General features: G+C 45.3%; 1 protein-coding gene across 1 annotated transcript in view; it reads right to left on the bottom strand.

Moving 5' to 3' along the window:
* Dapk1 (death associated protein kinase 1) overlaps nucleotides 1-20,677 on the bottom strand; it is a 156,781-nt gene that overhangs the window by 40,331 nt on the left and 95,773 nt on the right. The window contains exons 4-11 of the mRNA XM_036187547.1: nucleotides 8,205-8,343; nucleotides 6,909-7,038; nucleotides 6,694-6,742; nucleotides 6,583-6,609; nucleotides 5,673-5,825; nucleotides 5,262-5,307; nucleotides 3,624-3,713; nucleotides 2,464-2,556 (exon numbers count right to left, since the gene is read on the bottom strand). Coding sequence (XP_036043440.1) covers nucleotides 2,464-2,556; nucleotides 3,624-3,713; nucleotides 5,262-5,307; nucleotides 5,673-5,825; nucleotides 6,583-6,609; nucleotides 6,694-6,742; nucleotides 6,909-7,038; nucleotides 8,205-8,343 — 727 coding nt within the window. The remainder of the gene's footprint in view (nucleotides 1-2,463; nucleotides 2,557-3,623; nucleotides 3,714-5,261; nucleotides 5,308-5,672; nucleotides 5,826-6,582; nucleotides 6,610-6,693; nucleotides 6,743-6,908; nucleotides 7,039-8,204; nucleotides 8,344-20,677) is intronic.

Below are 20,677 nucleotides of genomic sequence, written 5' to 3'. Positions count from 1 at the left end.
CTATTAACTGAGCCTGATGGCACCTGCATTGTAACTGACAGCAAACTGTTTTTAAGGTTCAGATTTTGAACAAGATGCTGACTAATGACCCTCTGTTTAACTTAGGAATCTGTCAAAATAGGGTTACCAAAAAGCACTGTGGAGAGGTTCCTTTGTAACATGACCTCCACTGCTGGTTGAGGAAAGAGAAAAACCACAGAACCAAGGAAATCCATGGTTTGTTTAAAAATGACAGTCTCATTTAATAAATTTTCCAATTACAGAATTATCTTATTGCTTTTTCTTTCCTTCTTTCCTTCCTTCCTTCCTTCTTGTCTTTTGAATGTTTTCTTTCTCTAGGTCTAAAATAGTAAGGTAAAATTCTCTGAATGGGTAATAAAAGTGTGTGGTTGAGTTTGTGCACGTGTGTGTGTGCATACATATGTATGGGTGTGAATGTGTATGTGTGTGTGTGTATGCTCACATGCATGCATACAACCTACAGCCCCCCACAATCAACAGAAAACAGTATCCAGCCCCCCAGTTAGCAGAAGACAGCCTACAGCCCCCACAGTTAACAGAAGACAGCCTACAGCCCCCATAGTCAATAGAAGACAGCCTACGGCCCCTGCAGTCAGCAGAAGACAGCCTACGGCCCCCGCAGTCAGCAGAAGACAGCCTATGGCCCCCGCAGTCAGCAGAAGACAGTCTACGGCCCCCACAGTCAACAGAAGACAGCCTACGGCCCCCACAGTCAACAGAAGACAGCCTACGGCCCCCACAGTCAACAGAAGACAGCCTATGGCCCCCACAGTTAACAGAAGACAGCCTACGGCCCCCACAGTCAACAGAAGACAGCCTACGGCCCCCACAGTCAACAGAAGACAGCCTATGGCCCCCACAGTTAACAGAAGACAGCCTACGGCCCCCACAGTCAGCAGAAGACAGTCTATGGCCCCCACAGTTAGCAGAAGACTGCCTGCAGCTCCCACAGTCAGCAGAAGACAGTCTATGGCCCCCACAGTCAACAGAAGACAGCCTACAGCCCCCCCAGTCAGCAGAAGACAGCCTATGGCCCCCACAGTCAACAGAAGACAGCCTATGGCCCCCACAGTTAGCAGAAGACAGCCTACGACCCCCACAGTCAGCAGAAGACAGTCTATGGCCCCCACAGTCAACAGAAGACAGCCTACGGCCCCCACAGTCAGCAGAAGACAGTCTATGGCCCCCACAGTCAATAGAAGACAGCCTACGGCCCCCACAGTCAACAGAAGACAGCCTACGGCCCCCACAGTCAACAGAAGACAGCCTACGGCCCCCACAGTTAGCAGAAGACTGCCTGCAGCTCCCACAGTCAGCAGAAGACAAAGCAGGTGGAGATCTCCACTCCTGGAGCACCTACCCTAGCTTTCACTGTGACACAGGGCTGTTAAGAATGCTGACTCATGAACTCCAGTCATCCCCACTCCAGCATTCCCCCCAGTCAGTCTGCCATTTTTCCATAGCTCCACTAACACTTTCGCATCTTCCAAAGTGGTCTTCCTTCCCAGTCTTTATAACTTCCTCTCTCTGGCTTTCCTTCATTCGTGTGTGTGTGTGTGTGTGTGTGTGTGTGTGTGTGTGTGTGTGTGTACATATACATATATTATTTCTCCTTTTACTCTATAGTTGTAGACTAGAGCTGAAGCATTAGTGCAGAGTAGTGTCAGGAGAAAAGAAGAGCTAGTGTCTGCTGCCATGTGATCATTGCCCTAGGAGTCCCTAGCTCTACCCAGGAAACACCAACTATTAGGTTACAGGCCAGGGTAGTTCCCACAGAACCACTGTGTCTGCCTTTCCTGGAGTCCCCTTCAGCTTCAGTGAACAAAGCTCCATTGTGTAACTGGCTGGAGAAAGCTTCTCTGAAGTGAGAGGTGTCTATCTGTATCATCAGTGCTCATCAGTGATTAGGTTTCAGTGTGGACTTAGGGAAAATTGTGGTGCCATTCTCAAGGGCTTTGGGCAGTCAGGACAATGTCAATAAACCAAGTGTTGGCCTTGGGTCTACCATGAGACAGTCACTGTGCTTTCCTTGGTGTTGGTAGGGGAAGGAAGTGATGGCTGTCTGTCCTTTTGTGTTACTGTGACTCTGTTTTCTCCTGTTGGTGGCAATCAGAGCTCTTATGTTCATTCATGAGAATTAATGTAAGCTCTTTCCTCCTCCACTGGTTACCCTTTCTTTCCTACGTGTGTGTGTGTGTGTGTGTGTGTGTGTGTGTGTGTGTGTGTGTGTGTACAATTGTTCATGGGAGGAGTAGTGTTGGAAATAGTAAGGATGGCAGCTAAGACAAATCAAAATCAAGGAGGAAAGCAGGACAGGGCACAGAGTGAGCCCACCTCAGTAAGTGCGAACCTGATATTTCTGGATTGATGAGCAAACAGAACAATGTAAACAATCTAAACACAGGCTGAGAGAAGCTGGCCAAGGCAAATAGGATTGCTTACCAGGGTATCATCGCTTCTGGCAACGCTCATGTTACTTCTGGACAAAAACGACCTGGATAATCTTTGGCACAGTGATATCAAGCGAACAGATTGCTAAAAATAAAATAAACATAAAAAGTCAAGGGGTGGAGGGCAGAGAACTTAAGAAGAAAGCACTGAGAGCATGTTCACTGCCAGCAGGACACTGGGGGTGGACACTGCATGGCAGCTTGGACTATTTGCTTAGGGAAGTATTCTAAAGGTCATGAGCCCAGACAGTAAGACAGAAAGACTCTTGTACATTCACTATGACCTGAAGAAGTAGGATGCAACGGCCTTGCTCTGAGCTCTCTGGGCCCAAGTCAGCTAAAGGAATAAGTGTGACTGTTAACATGCACAGGTGGGTGACAGATACATTAGTCTGTAGTATTAGTTCCTCCATATCCTCAAAGGCCGAAGTCACAGGGAAATGAAGAGACAGGAGAGGAGGAAAGAAGAGGGAAGAGGGAGGAAAAGAGGAAGAAGGGGGAGAGAGACTAAGACATAAGCTCTAACCCTTGTTGAGAGTCTAGCCTTAGCTTAATAAGTGTAAAACTGAGGTATGCCACTGGACCAGCTGGGGAGAGAGGGCAGGGGCTTGCTCCCCCCAGGTTTGACCTAATCTTGAGCACTGGAAGCCACGCCCATCACTTTCTGATCCTTGAATTTTTATTGTTTCAAAGATGCCTGAACCAGCATCCACCCATGAGGAGGAAGGTGGGTTTCTGATACAAGCTGCAGGCCGTACTGCCAGGTTTGTCCCCATTCCAGTGCCCCCTACAAGCCCACCGAGGAAGGTGGGTTTCTGAACAAGTTCCAGGCTTTGCTGCTCACCAGGAAGAACAGGCTTATTTAGAATGTGGTTTGTCACAGTTGGAAAAGTGTTCACTGTAACTTTATTGTATTGATTTAAAAACTTGTCTTGGGGATGATCTGAGAAAAGAGCATGCAAAATTTCATTTCAAAGAACAAGTCAAATAGCACTTAAATACGGTTTGTGCTTGCCTTTGAAAGTAAGTAACAACAGCACAGGAGATTACAGACTGGACTTTTGTTAAATGAATGCATTTACCAAATTCCAGTATGAGAAAACATGAACCCTGACCAAAGCAGACAGAAAACATAGAATCAAAGAGCCTTACTTTCCATTTTTTCCGAGCTGCAAACTTCTTGAATTTCTCCATGTTTACTGCTGAGGCTTTTCGACTAAGTGCTTGTTGTGTATCTTTAGGCTAAAATAAAAATTCAAGAAAAAATAATGAAAGCTAATTACAGAAATGGTTTAATGACAATGTTTTACAACCCCTCATTACTCTACAAGGCTTACATGCTCACAATCTTAAAATAGCATGAGTAGAGAATAACATTCAAGGCCCAGGAGCTAGGCTGGGATATAGCTCAGCAGGTGGAGTTTTCCTAGCATTCAAGAAGCTCTGAATCTTTGATCCCCAGTACCACAAAAACCAGGCAGGGAGGTGCATGCCTGCAGCCTCAGCACTCAAAAGGTGGAAGTAGAAGGGTCAGAAGTTCAAGGTCATCCTTGGCTATATCCAAGATTGAAGCTGGCCTGGCATACTTGAGACCCTTCAAAAAACAAAAGCTTCTAGGAAGAACTAGACTAGGCCAGCTAACTCTTAATGACTAAGTATTCTGTATAATACATAGAAAGTGCATCTAATCAAAGGTGAGCTTGTAACCAATCAGTTAGAACCTTCCACAGTTTCGGAAAGGCAAGATTCATGTGGATGCCAATTTGTGACAGGTTGGAACCTTAGTCTTTCTTACTAAGTGATTTCAAGTTCAAAGGGACCCAGAAGTATGCACATTTGGTCCATTCTAACAGCATTCAGACAAGTTCACTGCATCTTGTTCAATGGATACACCACTAGGCACAGGCTCTACCCCAAGTGGGAGTGGGAGAGCCTTGGCCTTCTGTAATGCCCACTGATGAAGCCCATGAATTTGTTTTCAGCTATTAGATACCTTTATTATCTTAAATGTTCCCAGTGCCTCTTATTCTAAAGACTTACTGGCAGATTGTGCAACTACTAGGCAGAAGAGAAATTCTGCAGTAGTGGAGGCTAATGGAAAGAAGGTAAGTCCTTGAAGAAACCTACTGGAACCATTGGCCCTTTATCACGCCATCCTGCCTGGCTATTCTGCAGTCAGCAGCTCCGTCCTACCACATTCTCTCTGCTGTAATGAACCACCTTGCTAGAGGCCTTAATGACAGTGCCCACTGACCACAGACTGAAAACTCTAAAACTAACCCAAACCATCCTTTCCTTCTTCAAAGACCTTTTCCCAGGTATTCTGCCACAGTGACAGAAAAGCTATGCATTTGTCGACCTCGGTTCCTTTAATTTCAGGCTGTAGCAAATTCAATTTTGTTTCCCCAAGTGCCAATAGGGCAGTGATATAAAAGTGTCATGTGTCAGGGTCAAGGCTCCAAAAAAAAGGCAGCTTCCCTTACAGCAGTGTGGAATGAGAATATGGTATCTACAGACCTTTAGATCTTTCAAAAGATTCTGAAATTTGAAACATCTACATGATAGAAAATAATTCAAGCTTTAAAATGCTGCTTGTACTGTAACCCCATAGGTTACACCAAACATGCCTGTTCAACAGACGTGACTTCTTCCTGCTCTTAACAGCTCATTTTTCTCCCTCTACCCCCCACCCCCGCTTTAAAATAGACAGCTAACACTCCAGCATGACCCATAGGTGCTCATACCAATCACTGAGAAATGATTACAACCCCAATGTAAGAAGCAACTCACCTTGATCCAGGGGTGCTGCAAACTATCCTGGATGGTCATCCTCTTCCTTTGGGGGAAAGGAGAAAGAAAGACATTCACATGACATTGAGACAGTGCTAAAGTTATTTTCATGCTTGTTCAGCCTACTTAGCACTCTGGAAAACGTAGTTTGGGGCCCATACTTTAGGAAAAAAAAAAAAACCCTGAGCGCAACCCCACAGGTCAGCTCAGCTCTTGACTCTTCCCCTGTGCAGGGGCTGAGTGAGCAAGCAAGAAGACCCTGAATGCATTTTCTGAAGCACTTCCTTCTGGGATGTTCTTCAGCAGGTGGAACAGCGAGGGTCTGACAAAAGGTAGCCACTCACAGAACAGGTGCTAGTCCCCAGCCTCAGCCACGCAAGGCTCTGCCATACAGGAAGAGGGGACACTCACTTTGGATCCTTGACCAGCAGTCTTCTGATGAAATCTTTGGCAAGGGCACTGGTATTACGGAAGAATTCCTCCTCAAATTCATAGTTGACAGCAGATACGTTCGCTAATGTTTCTTGCTTAGTGTCTCCCAGAAATGGGGAGGCACCACTTAGGCTGTTAAAAATAAAGTGGGGCATCAGCAGAACATTAGCACCCCTCATGTGTTGTCACTGTTTCTTCTGAGTCTCACGTGGGAAACACCAAACAGGACGAGAACCTGGTACGGAATTAGCTGCTACCTCAGAATCAATCACACTTCATGAACACTGAACAGTCATGAAGTAAAGTATGGACTTCATGCCAAGGGGTCATGCTAAAGGTTCATTTGGGGCTGGAGAGGTAGCTCCGCTATAAAATGCCTGCTCCACAAGCATGAGAAACTGAATTAGGACTTCCAGAATCCACATAAAAAGCCAGGCACCAACAGAGTAACAGAGAGGAGCAGACCCCTGAAGCTCACTAGCTAACCAAAAATAATAAAAGTAGAATGCAGAATAATCATTCATATTTGTGTACAAACACACCATGTACGCACATATTAACAAGTATTTACATGACACAAATACACCTTTGCACATGGTCATTTGAACCAGTGTGTAGTTTAAAATAAAACTCTTCTTCCTGTTTTCTCAGCAATGGACAGCTAGGATTTCTCACCATAAATATGCTACAACCTCTGGCAATTCATTTTGATTGAGGAAGAACAAGCCCAATTAGCATAAAATAAACACATTTTGAGGGTTCAGGATGAAGATGTTAATGGGGAACATGCACAAGCTGAAGGGGCCTACATGCTCTATCTGGTTGGCAGATGATACTTGTGGTCTCTGAGACATGGAAAGAATACATGAGCTGTAGACCTGATACTTACAGAATATAGGTTATTACCCCGATGCTCCTGTACATAAAAATAAAAACAAAGCCATTAGGAGAACTGCTAAATAGATCAGAAAGATACCAACACCAAGGGCATTCTCCTTACCACATGTCTGCCTCGAGACCGAGGGGCTCATAGTTGACGATCTCTGGTGCTAAGAGAAAATAAAGACTCATTAGCTTGGGAAGTCTGTAGACCAACAGAGTCTATCTTCACGTAACAAGCAGAAATATGGACAGGAAATGATCCTAAAGCCAGGGAGAATCTGCCAGCAGAATGTAGATAAGACATAAGTGAGCCTGAGAGCAAAGAAAATTTACCTACAAACTCTGGTGTCCCAAATATATTTTTGAATTCATTTCCAAAGTCAATTTTATGGGCCAAGCCAAAGTCAATGATCTTGATCCGAGGTTTGGGCACATTTCTATCCAGAAGCATTATGTTTTCCGGCTTAAAGAGAGAGAGAGAGAGAGAGAAGTAAAGGGTGACAAGTGGTTCTTCTTCACTGCTTAAAACAAAAACAAAAACAAACAAGAAGATGTAGATGAAAAGAGAGCCCTAGGAATAACACGTTTTGGGCTCAGAGTCTCCAGGAGGCATGTCTGAGACCAAGAATTTGAAACCAGAAAACCCTTGGTAAGGAAAGAGAGGCAGGAAACAGGAGGCAGGTCTAAGATGTCTGCTCTGCTAAGACAGGATGACTGGAGCACCACCCTTCTTGACAACTTGAGGAGAAAGGGCAGAAATCAGAGTCATTCCCATGGAAGCGAAGCCTGTACCTGTCATCTCCAACCCTCTGGTCCTGACAGCTCCCCGACGGCACTTATTTATGGGCATTGCCAGCTATCTCCCAGGTCAGAAACAAGAAATCAAGCAGATGGACATTGGCAGAAAGCCACCTCACGGTGTGTACTGGTGAACACTGGGGACATAGATGTGGGCCTAATGGCCCTTCTACAGTGAAAATTGCAGGACACTCTGTCCCTCTGCAGTCTTGTTCTAGCTTAATGGCCTGCATCAGCCTGTGGTCACCTCCAGTCAACCTAATAGTCACTCTCTGTTGTCCCTGTGTTGTCTTCCTTTCTCAAAAAGAGCATGCCTCCATAAGAGCTAGAAATGGAGCTCACACATTTTCAATCCCATACAGCCTTGCTTCCAGCCAGTCAAAGGCCCTCTACCCAGCCACATTTGGAGTTGGGTTTGATTGACAGTAAAGGGAAGGGTCAGACTCCTGGCTTATATCAAGAGAAGAAACACTCAAGATACCTTCCACCAATGTCCAGCCACAGGAGGATGAAAGCTGTGCCATCTACCAGCCAACCAGCCAAAAATAGCCTAGTGTCCAAGCTGAGGCACCTGGTGAGTAAGCCCCTTTGATTCCTTCCAAGGATTCCTGACTATGACCATTGATATTAAGCCTCTACCCCACAAATCGAACATTAGACATCCCAGCCATGGGAAGGGATTATAGGCTAATGTTTTACATGAACAACTCCATTTGTTAAGCCCACATGGGAGAAATGTCTTTACTCAGGTGCCTCAGTTTACCTTAGCCAACAAGCCACAAAGGCCAAGGCTGGCATAAGCTTCCATCTGATTTCCACTCACAGTGTTACCTTCAGGTCAAAGTGGGCAATCTGAAGTGAGTGTAGGTAGTAAACACCACTGAGAATCTGCTTGAGAAATTCCGTCGCTTCCTCTTCAGTCAGGGATTCCTTCTCAGCCAAGAAGTCAAACAGCTCGCCTCCTGCAACACTGAGGGCAGACAGAGGGCCAGGGTTAACGGGGATCCTCCTGCCACATCTTCTATTCATCCCCTCATGGCTGACTGGCAACTTACAGGTACTACGGGTACTTTACTAATGTGCCACATTCACAAGGGAAAGGACAGAGCAAAGAGAGGTTGTGGGGAATTGCAAAGGAATGGGGTATCTTTAAATTGTGTGTGTGCTCACCACATAGGTGCAGGCCTATGGGATGCCAGAGGGGCTATCTTCCTCAGTCTCTTATTCACCTTATTTTTGAAGACACAGCCTCTCTCTGCGAGCTCCTCATTTTGGCTACAGTGGCTGACCAGCGAGCCCCTGGGATCTGCCTGTCTCTACCCCACAGCATGGAGTTACAGAAGCCAGTGGCCATATACACACAGCTTTTACATGGGTTCCAGGGATGTGAACTCAGGTCTTTATGCTTGCTCAGCATTTACCCATGGAGCCATCACTCCAGCCTCTAATGTTAATTTTCAACACTTCGATTACATTTCGAACTTAGAATTTTTAACTCTCTGTTCAGGGATGAGGAGCTACACCCCAACTTGTATAGGACTCATAGAATAATTACGATATGTTAGAGAGTAACTAAAAGATTCCTAACCTGTATTTCAGCTGATTTTAAAATGATTTTTAACATGGTATCATAAGGATTTTCTTTATAGTATTTGTTTATAAGTGAATATGTACATATTTATAAATGCAATTTCAAAAACACACTAATAATGACTTTAAGAAATATTTAGTTGTTAAGAATAAACTTATGCAAAACTGCAGGGTACATGGCTGGTGGGGAATTTACTGAGTCTGTCCCCACTGCCAGACAAGAAATCTACTGTGGGCAGCGGATAGAGCCCTGAGCTGTTGGTGACTCTTGAACACTGCCCTACCCCCAGCATTGTGCCAGGCTCATGGTACAACTCAAAACTTCTCTATCCAGTGAAGGGAAGACTGAATTCTTCCAAACTCCACAGCAGTGATTAAGAGAAAACAACAGGGAGTGTTTAATAAGAGGAAGGCAGTCTTTATCACATTTAACAATTCACAACATTATAATTAAATGTGATTATGCACATAACTGCTATATTCTGTATTGTTCAGCAAGATGGGACTCCATAAGCATCATACCTAGTGAATCAACACCCATTCAGTATAAACAAGCTAGTGCTCCTGGGCTTTATCTTAAAGGAAAGCTCCTTACCCCACCTCCTCAGCCTCCAAGTCAGAAGCTATCTGCTTACACAGCTCAGGCTCCACTGACCTGGGAACTAGGAACACCTTGGTAATGCAGACTGTGGGTCTTCCAACCTGCTGCACGATGGTTTCTAAGAATTCAGGCCAGAAAACTGGGTACTTTTAACAAGCACTGAAAACACTGGGAACCTCTTCTTTGGGGGGTTGTCTCATGCTCCTTTAGCAAGCCTCACTCAATCCCTAGAGGGCTGGTGACGCAGCCTGGGACTCCAGAAAACAGTAGAAGCCAACAGAGAGTGTGAACCATGTCAGAGAGGTGACTGCCTCTCCTTGCTGCACCCCCCAGCTCAGCTCTAAGAGACATGTTCAGCCACTCACTCTAGGCTCTGCAATGCCCTTGACCACATGCCTCCACTTCTCCCAGTTCAAAATGGGGTGCTCATTGTATTATTGGAATCAAAACAATGAAAGAAGGAATCTTTCAAGTACAGGGAGGAAGAAAAGATGGGAAAAACAAGAAACTGCAAGGGACCCTACACAAAGAAAGAGATGGACCAGCCTGTCTGCTCCTCCAGCCTCTGCTGTGCTCTCTGAGTTGGGAATGGCTATGCCCCTCTCCACCCAAACAGAGGGCATCCACACTGCATACACCCAGATTCAGGGTACCTAGGTTAGATTGTTTTCCTAGAAATAAACTTTAAGATTTATTTATTTTATTCTATGTGTATGAGTGTTTTGCCTGCATGTACTTATGTGCACCACATGCATGTCTGGTGTTCATGGAGGCCAGAAGAGGATATGGAATCTCCTGGAAATGGAGATACAGGCTCTGTGAGTGGCCATGTGGGTGCTGAGACTGAACCCTGACTCTATGGAAAAGCAGCGTGTACTCCTAACCACTGAGCCATCTCTCCAGCCCCCAGGTTTAGAATCTTAATTCCCTCTCAGCCAGTCCTGCATCCTGAAGTTATCTCTTCTCTCTTCATTCTCCCAGCAGTCAGAAGCCACAAAATAATCCTTTGGGAGTTTGGGATTAAAGATGGATAAATGCTAAGTACTGCCCAAGTTTGGCACAAGGCAGAGTCCTGAACGGTAAAGGAAGAAGGCTATGCCCCATAGCACAGGACACAGGATGCCTGGCAGGCTCTGACCAGAAAGCTCTCCCCTCAGCTGGCCCATGTTGGGGCCAGAGTGCTGAGCTTCCCAGAGAGAGGAGGGAAGAGCAGAGGAGCAAAGAGAGCAGAGCCTTTCCTGTGCTCCCACCTCCGCTCTGCCTTTCTTCAGGGCTTCCCCGTCCACCAGACACTGGCTGTATTTCCACACCTACGCACACCTTCTCTGCCCACAAGAAACACTGGCTGTGGTCTGGCTGCTCCTGTTGGTGTCTGTCTTACTGCACTGCCAGGGCTAGGTATAGCGCACAGGCAGATAGGTTCTTCTAGTGACTCTACCAATCCTTCTTCCTGCCCCAGATTGTCATCCTTCTTGCCCTAGGCTTTGGACTCTGTCCTCTTCAGTGGCTGGCTCTTCCCATCAGCCCTCTTGAATGTGCTCTTTCTCTTCAGATCCAAACCTCTCACCCCCAGGAGCTCCAGCATTTATGAGGCAGGATGACAAACATGAGGTGATCCTAACTCAGACCCTTCAAGGTCACTCAGGCTCATGGAGATTCTGGTTCTTTTCCTATAAAATAATGGGTCCGACCACACTTTTTTTTAATGGAGTTGTTCCAAGATTCCCAATCACATGTAGGCCCTCTGTGGTTAGCAAATACTGATGTCTTTCTTCCTGCTTGACCTCTAACTAAAACTCCTCCCTGGAATACTTAACAATAGCTCTCTGGAATTAGGGTAGGACAAAAGCAGTTCCCAATGTGTTCTGTCCCCATGTGGCCACTGCAAGCCACCCACATAGTGTTAGAAACTGTGGGGTTGAAAAGGTATATACACAGCAAACCTCTGTCTCATGGGTGCCTGGTTCTGGAATGATGCCAGCACTGTTGTCTTCTTAAGATGGCTACACAGGAGCTTACACCTTGCCCCTCTGCACCTGGAACCTGGCATCATACCTCAAGAGATGTCAGCTATGGCTCTACTTTTAGAGTGCAGGCAGGTCCCATGACTACTTTGGCTACAGGGACAACACAGAAGTGATTATGTGCCAACTCTAGGGTGGTCCTCATAGGCAAGGGGGTTCATCCCACCTAAATTCCTTCTGTAAGACAACACATGTGATTATCCACAAAACACACAGAAATGCTATAAGAGAGCCACAGAGAAAACCAAAGAACACTGGTGGTTTGAATAAAAATAGCTCCCATAAGCCAATAGAGAGTAGCACCATTAGCTGGTGTGGCCTTGTTGGAGGAAGTGTGTCACTGGGGGGTGGGCTTTGAGGTTTCAGAAGCTCAAGCCAAGTCCAGTGACACTCTCTTTCTGCTGTCTGTGGATCTAGATGTAGAACTCTCAACTTCTCCCCAGCATCAAGTCTGCCTACATGCCACCTATAGTGATATTTTATTTGTATTGAAATGTGATTTTATTTGTATATTAATAAAGTTGCCTTGGGGTCAGAGCACGCCTTTAATCCCAGCACTTGGGAGGCAGAGCTAGGTGGATCTCTGTGTGTTCAAGGACACAGCCAGTATGGCGACACACACCTTTAATCTCAATACCAACCATAGAAGACCTGGAGGTCTGAACAGACAGGCAGTGACGAGAAGGTCATGTGGCTGGGTTTACAACCAATGAGAAAGCAGAACAGAAAGTCTATAAAAAGAAAACACACACAGAAGTAGGTCTCTTGAAGAGAGGAAAGACAGCAGAAGCAGTGAAGGGTAAGGTTCTCAGCTATTGCTCTGACCTCTTGGCTTTTAACTCTGCAACTGGCTCTGTGTTTCTTATTTAACAAGACGGTTACATCTACAGCCACCATGCTTCCTACCATGATGATAATGGACTAAACCTCTGAACTGTAAGCCAGCCCCAGTTAAATGTTTTCCTTTATAAGAGTTGCTGTGGTCATAGTGTTTTTTCACAGCAATAGAAACTCTAAATAAGACAAACCCCAAGTGAAGAAGGTCTTGGAGCTGGATAATCCCACCCAGTGGAAAGCATGAGCATCAAAGACTGTCCACAAACACATTTCAGAACTCATGAGAAAACTGGAATAGCCATTTTAGGCCCCTATAGCAGACGTCCTTGGGCACCACCCATGTTCCTGTCCCTGAAAGATACCTACTGTCTCAGTTCTGAGAGTGGCTCAGTGGGTATTCCTTTGACCTCTACCACCCCAGAGCTCTTCTCTGCTGAAGAGAGACCCTGGACTCAAAGTCATGCTTCTTCCCAGGAAGCTACGTAGTTCAGCAGTTGGTCAACCTGGAGCCATGTAGCAGAGACCATCACAGTTCCGCAAGACTACACATGGGGACCATCACATTTCTGTGAGATGACATACAACATACTGTACATACTTGAGACCACCACATTTCTGTAAGACTTCATATGAAATACTGTACACACATGGGGACCATCACACTTCTGTGAGATGACACACAACATACTGTACACACATGGGGACCATCGCACTTCTGTAAGAGCATACGTGAGACACTTGGACTGCACAGTCTGTCGCAGCTGGTTGACACAGCCAGCTCAGCATCAGCATGAAAGAAACAATAAGCAATATCCAAGTGGTTGTGTGTGGCTGTGTCCCAGTAAAATATTATTGACAAAAGCAGGTGGCTATCTGAGTCTGGCTGCTGGATGGTGATTTGCTAAGCCTTGATAACTTAACTCCTGCAGCTCCATGACCACAGATAATCAAGAATAACCCCAACCCCTAGAGTCAGGTCCTGGGACGCACAGCGGTACTGCTTAACCATAGCTGATGGAAAACAGGCCCCAGTTGGTCTTCTGATTACCTCTATGATTCACCCAGAACATTGCTTCAATCTCATGTTGTACATAACATGGGTCCATGTTGTGGCTTGTCTAGGAAGCCAAATGTCCCCCTGGAAAACAGAGCCATCACTGGTGCCCTGCATGCCCTGTGTTTATCATCCTCCCTCCTATTTATATGTTGTCCTTCACCTCATTCCTCCTTCAGTCCTACATACACACTCATCCTCGCTCACCCCACTTACACACTCATCCTCACTTCAGCAAAGGTTTGGGCCCACACTGCACTGTTTATAATGTACTTGTGCCTCCTATCTCAGAAGGCAGCAGTGATTAGATATTTGTTTTCCACTCACAAAGCCATTTCCACACACATGCTCAGAAGCAGACCCTCCACATAAGGCTAAGAAGGAAATCAGTGCAATCCTCTATACTTGAACTTTTTGTTCCAAGTTTTATGTTTTGCTTACAAAGGAAGATTGACAGAAGGAGAGATGAGCAATCTGCAGAGTAGATTCTGAGAGAAAACTGAGCCTCCTCCTTAGGTCTTTGAGTCAGAGAGCTTTAAATTCTAACGCTAACACACACACACAATGTGTGAAATGCAAACTCACAGGTACTTGCTGTCTCCACCAAAAGAGGTGGGAGCAGGAGTTCTCTCACACCAGCAAGGCCTCCTGAAAGGATTCCTTACAGTACAGTTTTAAAAGCACCATGGGCTCCTGGGTAGGTACACGGTCAGTGGGTTGAAGGAAAATTCTTTTTTAAAACTTCCCCCAATTATTACTTTGCAAGATTCTAGTCTCTAAATTAAAAACAGCAGAAAGTCCCTGACTCCTGTTAGCAATTGCCCTGAATATAACAGGATTCATTCTGGATTGGTTCTGGTGAGTCTACAGTGCAGAGGACTCTCTAACTACCAGACTTGACCCTTTTCAAGGTAGCTGCTAGATTCTCTGAGGTTAGGGGGCATGTCCTCATCTGGTGCCACAGACGGTCAACAATAGGGAAACACCTACACTCTACTGTGTACGGGCTCCAGGGGACCTGTCTGGGAGTGGCCTACCAGGAGCCTGAATAGGCCTTGGTACCAACTGTGTCCTTGAATGGGGGTGATTGAACCCTAATTTTACTATCTATAAAATGGGGTTGAGTGATTCAGTCCAGCGGTTCTCTTAACCTAATAATTAGGGACATTTTTAAGTGCAATTTCCTCACACCTGCTTGACTAGGTCCCAGAATCTGCATTTAACATGGTCTTTAAGATGATCTTGATGCACACTGACCACACACTTAAGACAAGCATCTCTCAGCTGTTCAGCTCATCATTTTAAGATTCTATGAGCCTGTGTGCATATACACATGTGGACACACATGTGAGCATCTGGGCCTCCTTCTAGCCAGGAGCATGGCAGAAAGTGATATGTGCTGTTCCACTTCAATCATGACCCCTAACGCATCCCACACAATCCTTCACCCACATTCTCTTGATATCCTAAATAGAATGTCTCTATGAGGACCTAAGAGATGGCTCACTGATAAAGGCATTGCCACCAAACCTGACAACCTGCATTCAGTCCCTGAAACCCACATGGTAGAAGAGAACTGACTTCCAAAAGTTGTCCTCTGAACTCTCTAAGCATGCCATGGTGTACCTGTACATACTTGCTCACACACATGTGCACACTGTAAACACACAGAAATAAGTAAATAAATAAATCTGATTTTTTTAAAGATTTATTTATTTATTATGTATAGAGTGTTCTGCCTGCATGTGTCCCTCCACCCTAGAAGAGGGCACCAAGTCTTACTATATGGTTGTGAACCACCTTGTGGTTGCTGGGAATTAAGTTCAGGTCCTCTGAAAGAGTAGCCAGTAGCTCTTAACCTCTGACCCATCTCTCCAGCCCCAATAAATCTGATTTTTAAAAAGAATCCTGTCTTCTACAGTCAGGATGAAGAATCATTGATCTAGCATTAAGATATGGGCAATGTGGAAAACTGACAATGCCCACCAATCATTCTCACTCATGAACAAAAAGGCAGAATGAGTTTCTTTCAGGAGTAAGATGAAGACATAATGCCATAAAAGCATCATGGTTTAGCATCAGTAGCAGGAACCACCAATGCGGGTCTCTGAGCTGCAAGGAGGGTGTACTGCACAAGCCACAGCCTCACATCCCACCAGCTCCCAGAAAGCCTCATCAAGCCCTAACTGAGTTGACCACACACTCAAGCCCAAAGCCAAGTGATCAAAAACCAGTTTGCTGAGGTAGACTCTCAAATAGGAGACCACGGTTCTTAGCTACATGAGGTACTTTTTAAAAAATCCTTACTTTTCATTTTTTAACTTGAGGAAGTATGTGTAATATAATGAGACATTTACAAAACAAGCCAACAAACCCAAATCCATATTATTTCTCTCTTCCTCTTTCAGAGAACAGGCTTTACTTTCTCTTTACCCATTGCACAGATCACTAGGATAGTCAGCCTTGAAAATGTGCATTGGGTTCACAAACAAGTTGTAAGAGACACCTCTGGAAAAGAAGTTCTTCCTATCTCCTGGGAGATATCATACAAGGCCAGCTGCATGCTGCTCAGACTGCTGCATATCACACCCTGCAGGGTGTCTCAGGTAGGTGGTTGTCACACCTACAATGGATTGGCATAAACCACAGCCCTTCCTCCCCCGGTTCAGAACACTTGCTCATTTTCTGATTCTCACCTTGCATTTTCATTTCTAAAGGGACCAGAAGAAAGGGCACATGGGAAATAGAAATAGATGTGGGGGTTGGCATGAAAATATTTCAAACAGATGAAGCAAGAATTTGTTCATAGTTCCTAGAGATGATGATGGAGCCCATCAGTTCAGCTGGGAACAGGCAAAAACTACAAAGAGAAAAATCTACAGTTCTGCAGACAATGGTCTAATGCACCTCTCAAGATGTTCCACAGAACCAGAGGATGCCCCTGAAAGAAGAGCAACTGTCGGGGAAGGGCCCTGAGATAGCTGAGGGCTTAGGGCATTACTGTGACATGAGAGGAACCTCATGTTTCTAGTCACAGTCTTAGGAGCTTTGGACTTGGGGTTTCCCAGGCCCCAGGGTCCCAAGTATGTCAGGTAATGTCATGAGCAAATTCAGGTGAGAAAAAGCAGGGATAAGCAAGCTAGAAAGGAAGCCTGGAGTCCAAATGAATGCTTAGCTGCGCATCTAGAGGGTAGAGTGTATACTTAGTACTCAAAGCATGAGGCTGGGCCACCCCATCCATCAAACCCAAAGATTACAGATGGTCTTGGGCAGTATATTTTAAGAGAGATACAAAGTTGGAAAATATCCAGAAAATGTCACATTGGGAGTGTGGCTCAGTAGTATGGATTGGAGTTCTCCAGGCCCTGTGTCTGGTTCTCCATCACAGAAGAGGGAGGGCAAGTGAGAGGACAAACATGCACACAGCAGGCAATAAAGACTTTCCTCTCTTGAGAAATTTAGATGCAGAAATTCACTCTGCAGTTGGCCTCAGAAAAGAGGAAATTGGCTAGTGGGGTGTCAGACAAGAAGCCCATTAAGAAACACATGTCCCTCTGGGTACCACATCTTAGAGTTCAGTGGCTGTGTCACTATGGGTGGGATGCAGATGTGTAGAGACTCATGGCCTTCAGATTGCCTGCATGGGCCCTATCACTTTCCCTGGGAGACATGAACAAACATCTACTCACCTGCCAGGTGACCAAAGTCAAGATTCCACCCAAGTCCAACTTAGTGAACCAATAAGTCTATTGGGCTTGTTTACAGGAGCATGGGTGACAGGAAACACTACATCACCACATACTCCCCAGTGCATCATGACAATGACATCATGGATGCTACATCTTGGAGTCTACTTTTAGTTACTCCCATTTCTTACATACACCAGCACTCCCAAGACCGCTAAGGCTAGGATTAGTGTGAGGGTAAAGGCTGAACCCCCATGTGAGGGACCACCAAGACGGTGGTGGGTTTATGTTATGCTGAAAGGAAAAAGCCATATAGAATACTACATGATACCCCAGCTTGACCATGAAGACAGTCATATCCAGGCAGAGACAGCCTCATCCATTTAGCACAGTGACCTAAATCCATGGCCACATTCAAAGCACCAGCAGAATGTTGTGGAGCAGCACTGTTGTAGGTAGTCCTGTGGAGGAGGTGGAGGAGAGAGAAAGAGCTGAGAGACAAGATTCCCCTTGCACTTGGGCCATGTAGATTTCTTGAACTAAAGAAAAGCACTCATTCCAGGGTAAATGAAAAACCCCACAACCAGAAAGCCCTGAAGCATATGCCAAACCTCTTTTTACTTTAATGGCTTCAGCCCAAGCTTTGGAAACCCACAAAAAGAATTAGGCCAATTGAAAGTGGGGCAAACGGAAAAGCTGGGGCAGCCAGGCCTCTCCTCAGCTTGGGTAATTATAACCAGTATTAGAACAAAAGGCCAGTGGGACATAAACCAAGCTAGGAGAGCCGTAGATGGAGGATGATTCCAAAACCAATTTATCTTGTCTAGCTGAAAACAAGGGAAAGCGATTACCCAGGGGCTGTGTGACTTTAGCCCCTCCTTCCTGAATGGATGGAACTCTCCAGTGAAGGAGCTAAAATGACAGTTGCTGATTGTTGTTAATGATCTGGAAATCCAGGCCAAAAGACCACCAGCCTGTAGGAGAGTACACAGCCATTGCAAAGGACCATGCTGCCCCTGAGATGAGGATGTGGAGAGCTAAGCTTCTAATGTGCACAAGACAGGAGGTCTTTCCCCTTGGTTTGAGAATGTGTTTTTAGGAGAAAGAAAAGCTAAAGGAAGAGAAGGATTTTTAGAACTAAAATTCACTTGTGGGTATAAAGGCTTCCCATAACTTCCTCCTTGTTGCTAAGAAGCCCAGCCCCTGGGAGTTAATAATGGGGATCAAGGTCAGGACAGAGGAGGAATCAGGAACCCTGAAGAGTGGGTAGGAAGTGAAGAGAGCCTTTAGCTGACTAGTTACACTGAAAGGAAAGGGAAGTAGCAGCCTGCAGCCCTGTTCTGCTAGAAGATGGAGCTGAGAGTAGAGAGGCATACCCACCAGAGATGCTCAAAGATGGAGATGAGACCTGGATGTCCCTTTCAGCAACATAGCTCAGGTCCATGAAAGGAGAACTCCATCTTGAGCAAGGAGACCTCTGATCCTCTGAAAGACTCCTCTCTGTCTCTGTCTCTCTCTATCTCTGTCTCTCTGTCTCTGTCTCTCTCTGTCTCTCTGTCTCTCTCTCTCTCTCTCTCTCTCTCTCTGAATACTAATTTAACATGTGCTCCATGATGGACAGGATTACACTACATGTCTATGACAAATTCCACCACCCATGTCTGTGTGACACTGGCATCAGTGAGAGGCTCACAATAGCTTTCAACTTCTGTGCCCTGAAATCTCATCTACTGTCCATCCTTCCAGTTAGCTTGTCCCAACCTACACACCCAATGTGAATACAACTCCCCTTTGTCCCAATTTGGACAATCTGCCTGTGCCCATTAAAGAAGGCTACTTCAACCATGGCAGGTCACAGGCAAGCAAGATCTTGGGTGACAATGCCATGGGTCTTCCTTCCTCTCCTCATCCCCAATATACAGTCCCCTCACTGTTGTTCCTAAGGACCCAGACTGCCTTCTGCCAGCTAGTCTCCTAGACTGACAGGACTTAGGCCACTTTTACTAGGTACTATGCTAGCCTACACATCTTCTAGATGTTTGATGTATAAGAGCAAACAAGTAAATTTCTAGCAATGCCTCAGAAAGCTTATAGTTCATTAAGGAGAAAACACATGTAGTCTAGTAAATGCATAGTCAATACACTTCTAAAAGTGATTTTTAAAAATGTAAAAGAGGTCAAAGGGTAGATAGAAAACCAAAACGAAAGACAGGGGAGCCATGGGCTATAGAGAGAAGATGAGAAGCTCACATTGGAGTGTTGAAGTTTGAGGAGACCCATTTGGGTGAAATGTTGAGGAGATCTCTAGAGGATGCTTCCAGGGCTTCCGAGAGACCTAGTGATGTAGTCTTGGGGGTTTGGAAATACTCTAGGAGGCAATTAGTTAAGTGTCTTGAACTAAGTACATACTAAAGCATTGTGCAGCATATATTAAGAAGCATAAATGGAAGCCTTTTACAGGTCAAAGGGGAACAGAGGGCAGAGTAAACTCTTCTGAAGAAGGAACAGAGATCAGCAAAGTATAACAACAAACAGGTACAGGTTGCTTCCTCTCTATCCACACCACCTCTATTGTAACCATTCTCTGTGTGGATGGTTTTCATTCCTTCAGATGTGTGTAGATGGCTCTCACCCCTTCTGATGTGTATGTATGCCTCTCACCCCTTCCAATATGTGTGGATACCTCTTATTCCTTGTAGAGACTCAAAGAAGTTTCCTAGTGAAAACTTACTCAGGGTCTGAGAATCTGAGCTTGCTTTACCCATCAGGGCTGCATAAGGAGATGATTTGACCACAGGCATGGTTACCAGGTGTTTGGAAGGGTCTACACATGGCTTTGATCTAGCAAAGGGGAAGTCTTTTGCCCTGCCCCTTGGCATTGCTACAAAAAGCCCTTTTGAAGAGGCAGAAGGGGCCTTGGGCTTTGATTCAGGTCCTCCCAAAGCTATCTTGTGTTTCTGTCTTACTTCTATTCACTATCTTTCTATATAAAAATTTCTTGCCTCCTCTCCTCCTTACAGGAACCATTTAGAAGGTGGGAGCTGGCCTCTCACAGATGGTGCCTGAACAGAGACTTGGGTGCATAGGAAGTAAGTGAGAGTAGAGAACACCATAGAAGCAGTTGAACATGTCTGGTTTTGTATTAAGGTTAAGGTGGTGGTATTTTATTCTTTGGGAGCAAAAACTGTGTATAGAAAAGTTAGACTGCAGCAAGTATCTCTGTGCCTAGGTTTCTCTCTTTTTCTGTCTCTCTTTCTCAATCTCTATCTACTAAATTAGGTCTAAAAATGGTAGTATAAATAAATCATAGAAATGTAGGCTTAGGTATACTAGGATAGAATAAAGTTTAGGTCTAGGGAGACAGTGAAGGTTTAACATAAAGTAATTTAGAGTAGAGTATTTTCCCACCCAGCCAGCACAGATGGGACCTGGGGTGTAAAAGGCAGTGTCCAGGACTGAGCAGACACTGTAGGGCTGGCAGTCTGAGAACAAAGGGCCATTTCAGAGACTGC

This window comes from Onychomys torridus, chromosome 5 (assembly GCF_903995425.1).
Source record: "Onychomys torridus chromosome 5, mOncTor1.1, whole genome shotgun sequence".
Taxonomy (NCBI): domain Eukaryota; kingdom Metazoa; phylum Chordata; class Mammalia; order Rodentia; family Cricetidae; genus Onychomys; species Onychomys torridus.
Note: the sequence above shows the minus strand (reverse complement) of the source record. Positions and strands in the feature narration are given on the sequence as shown.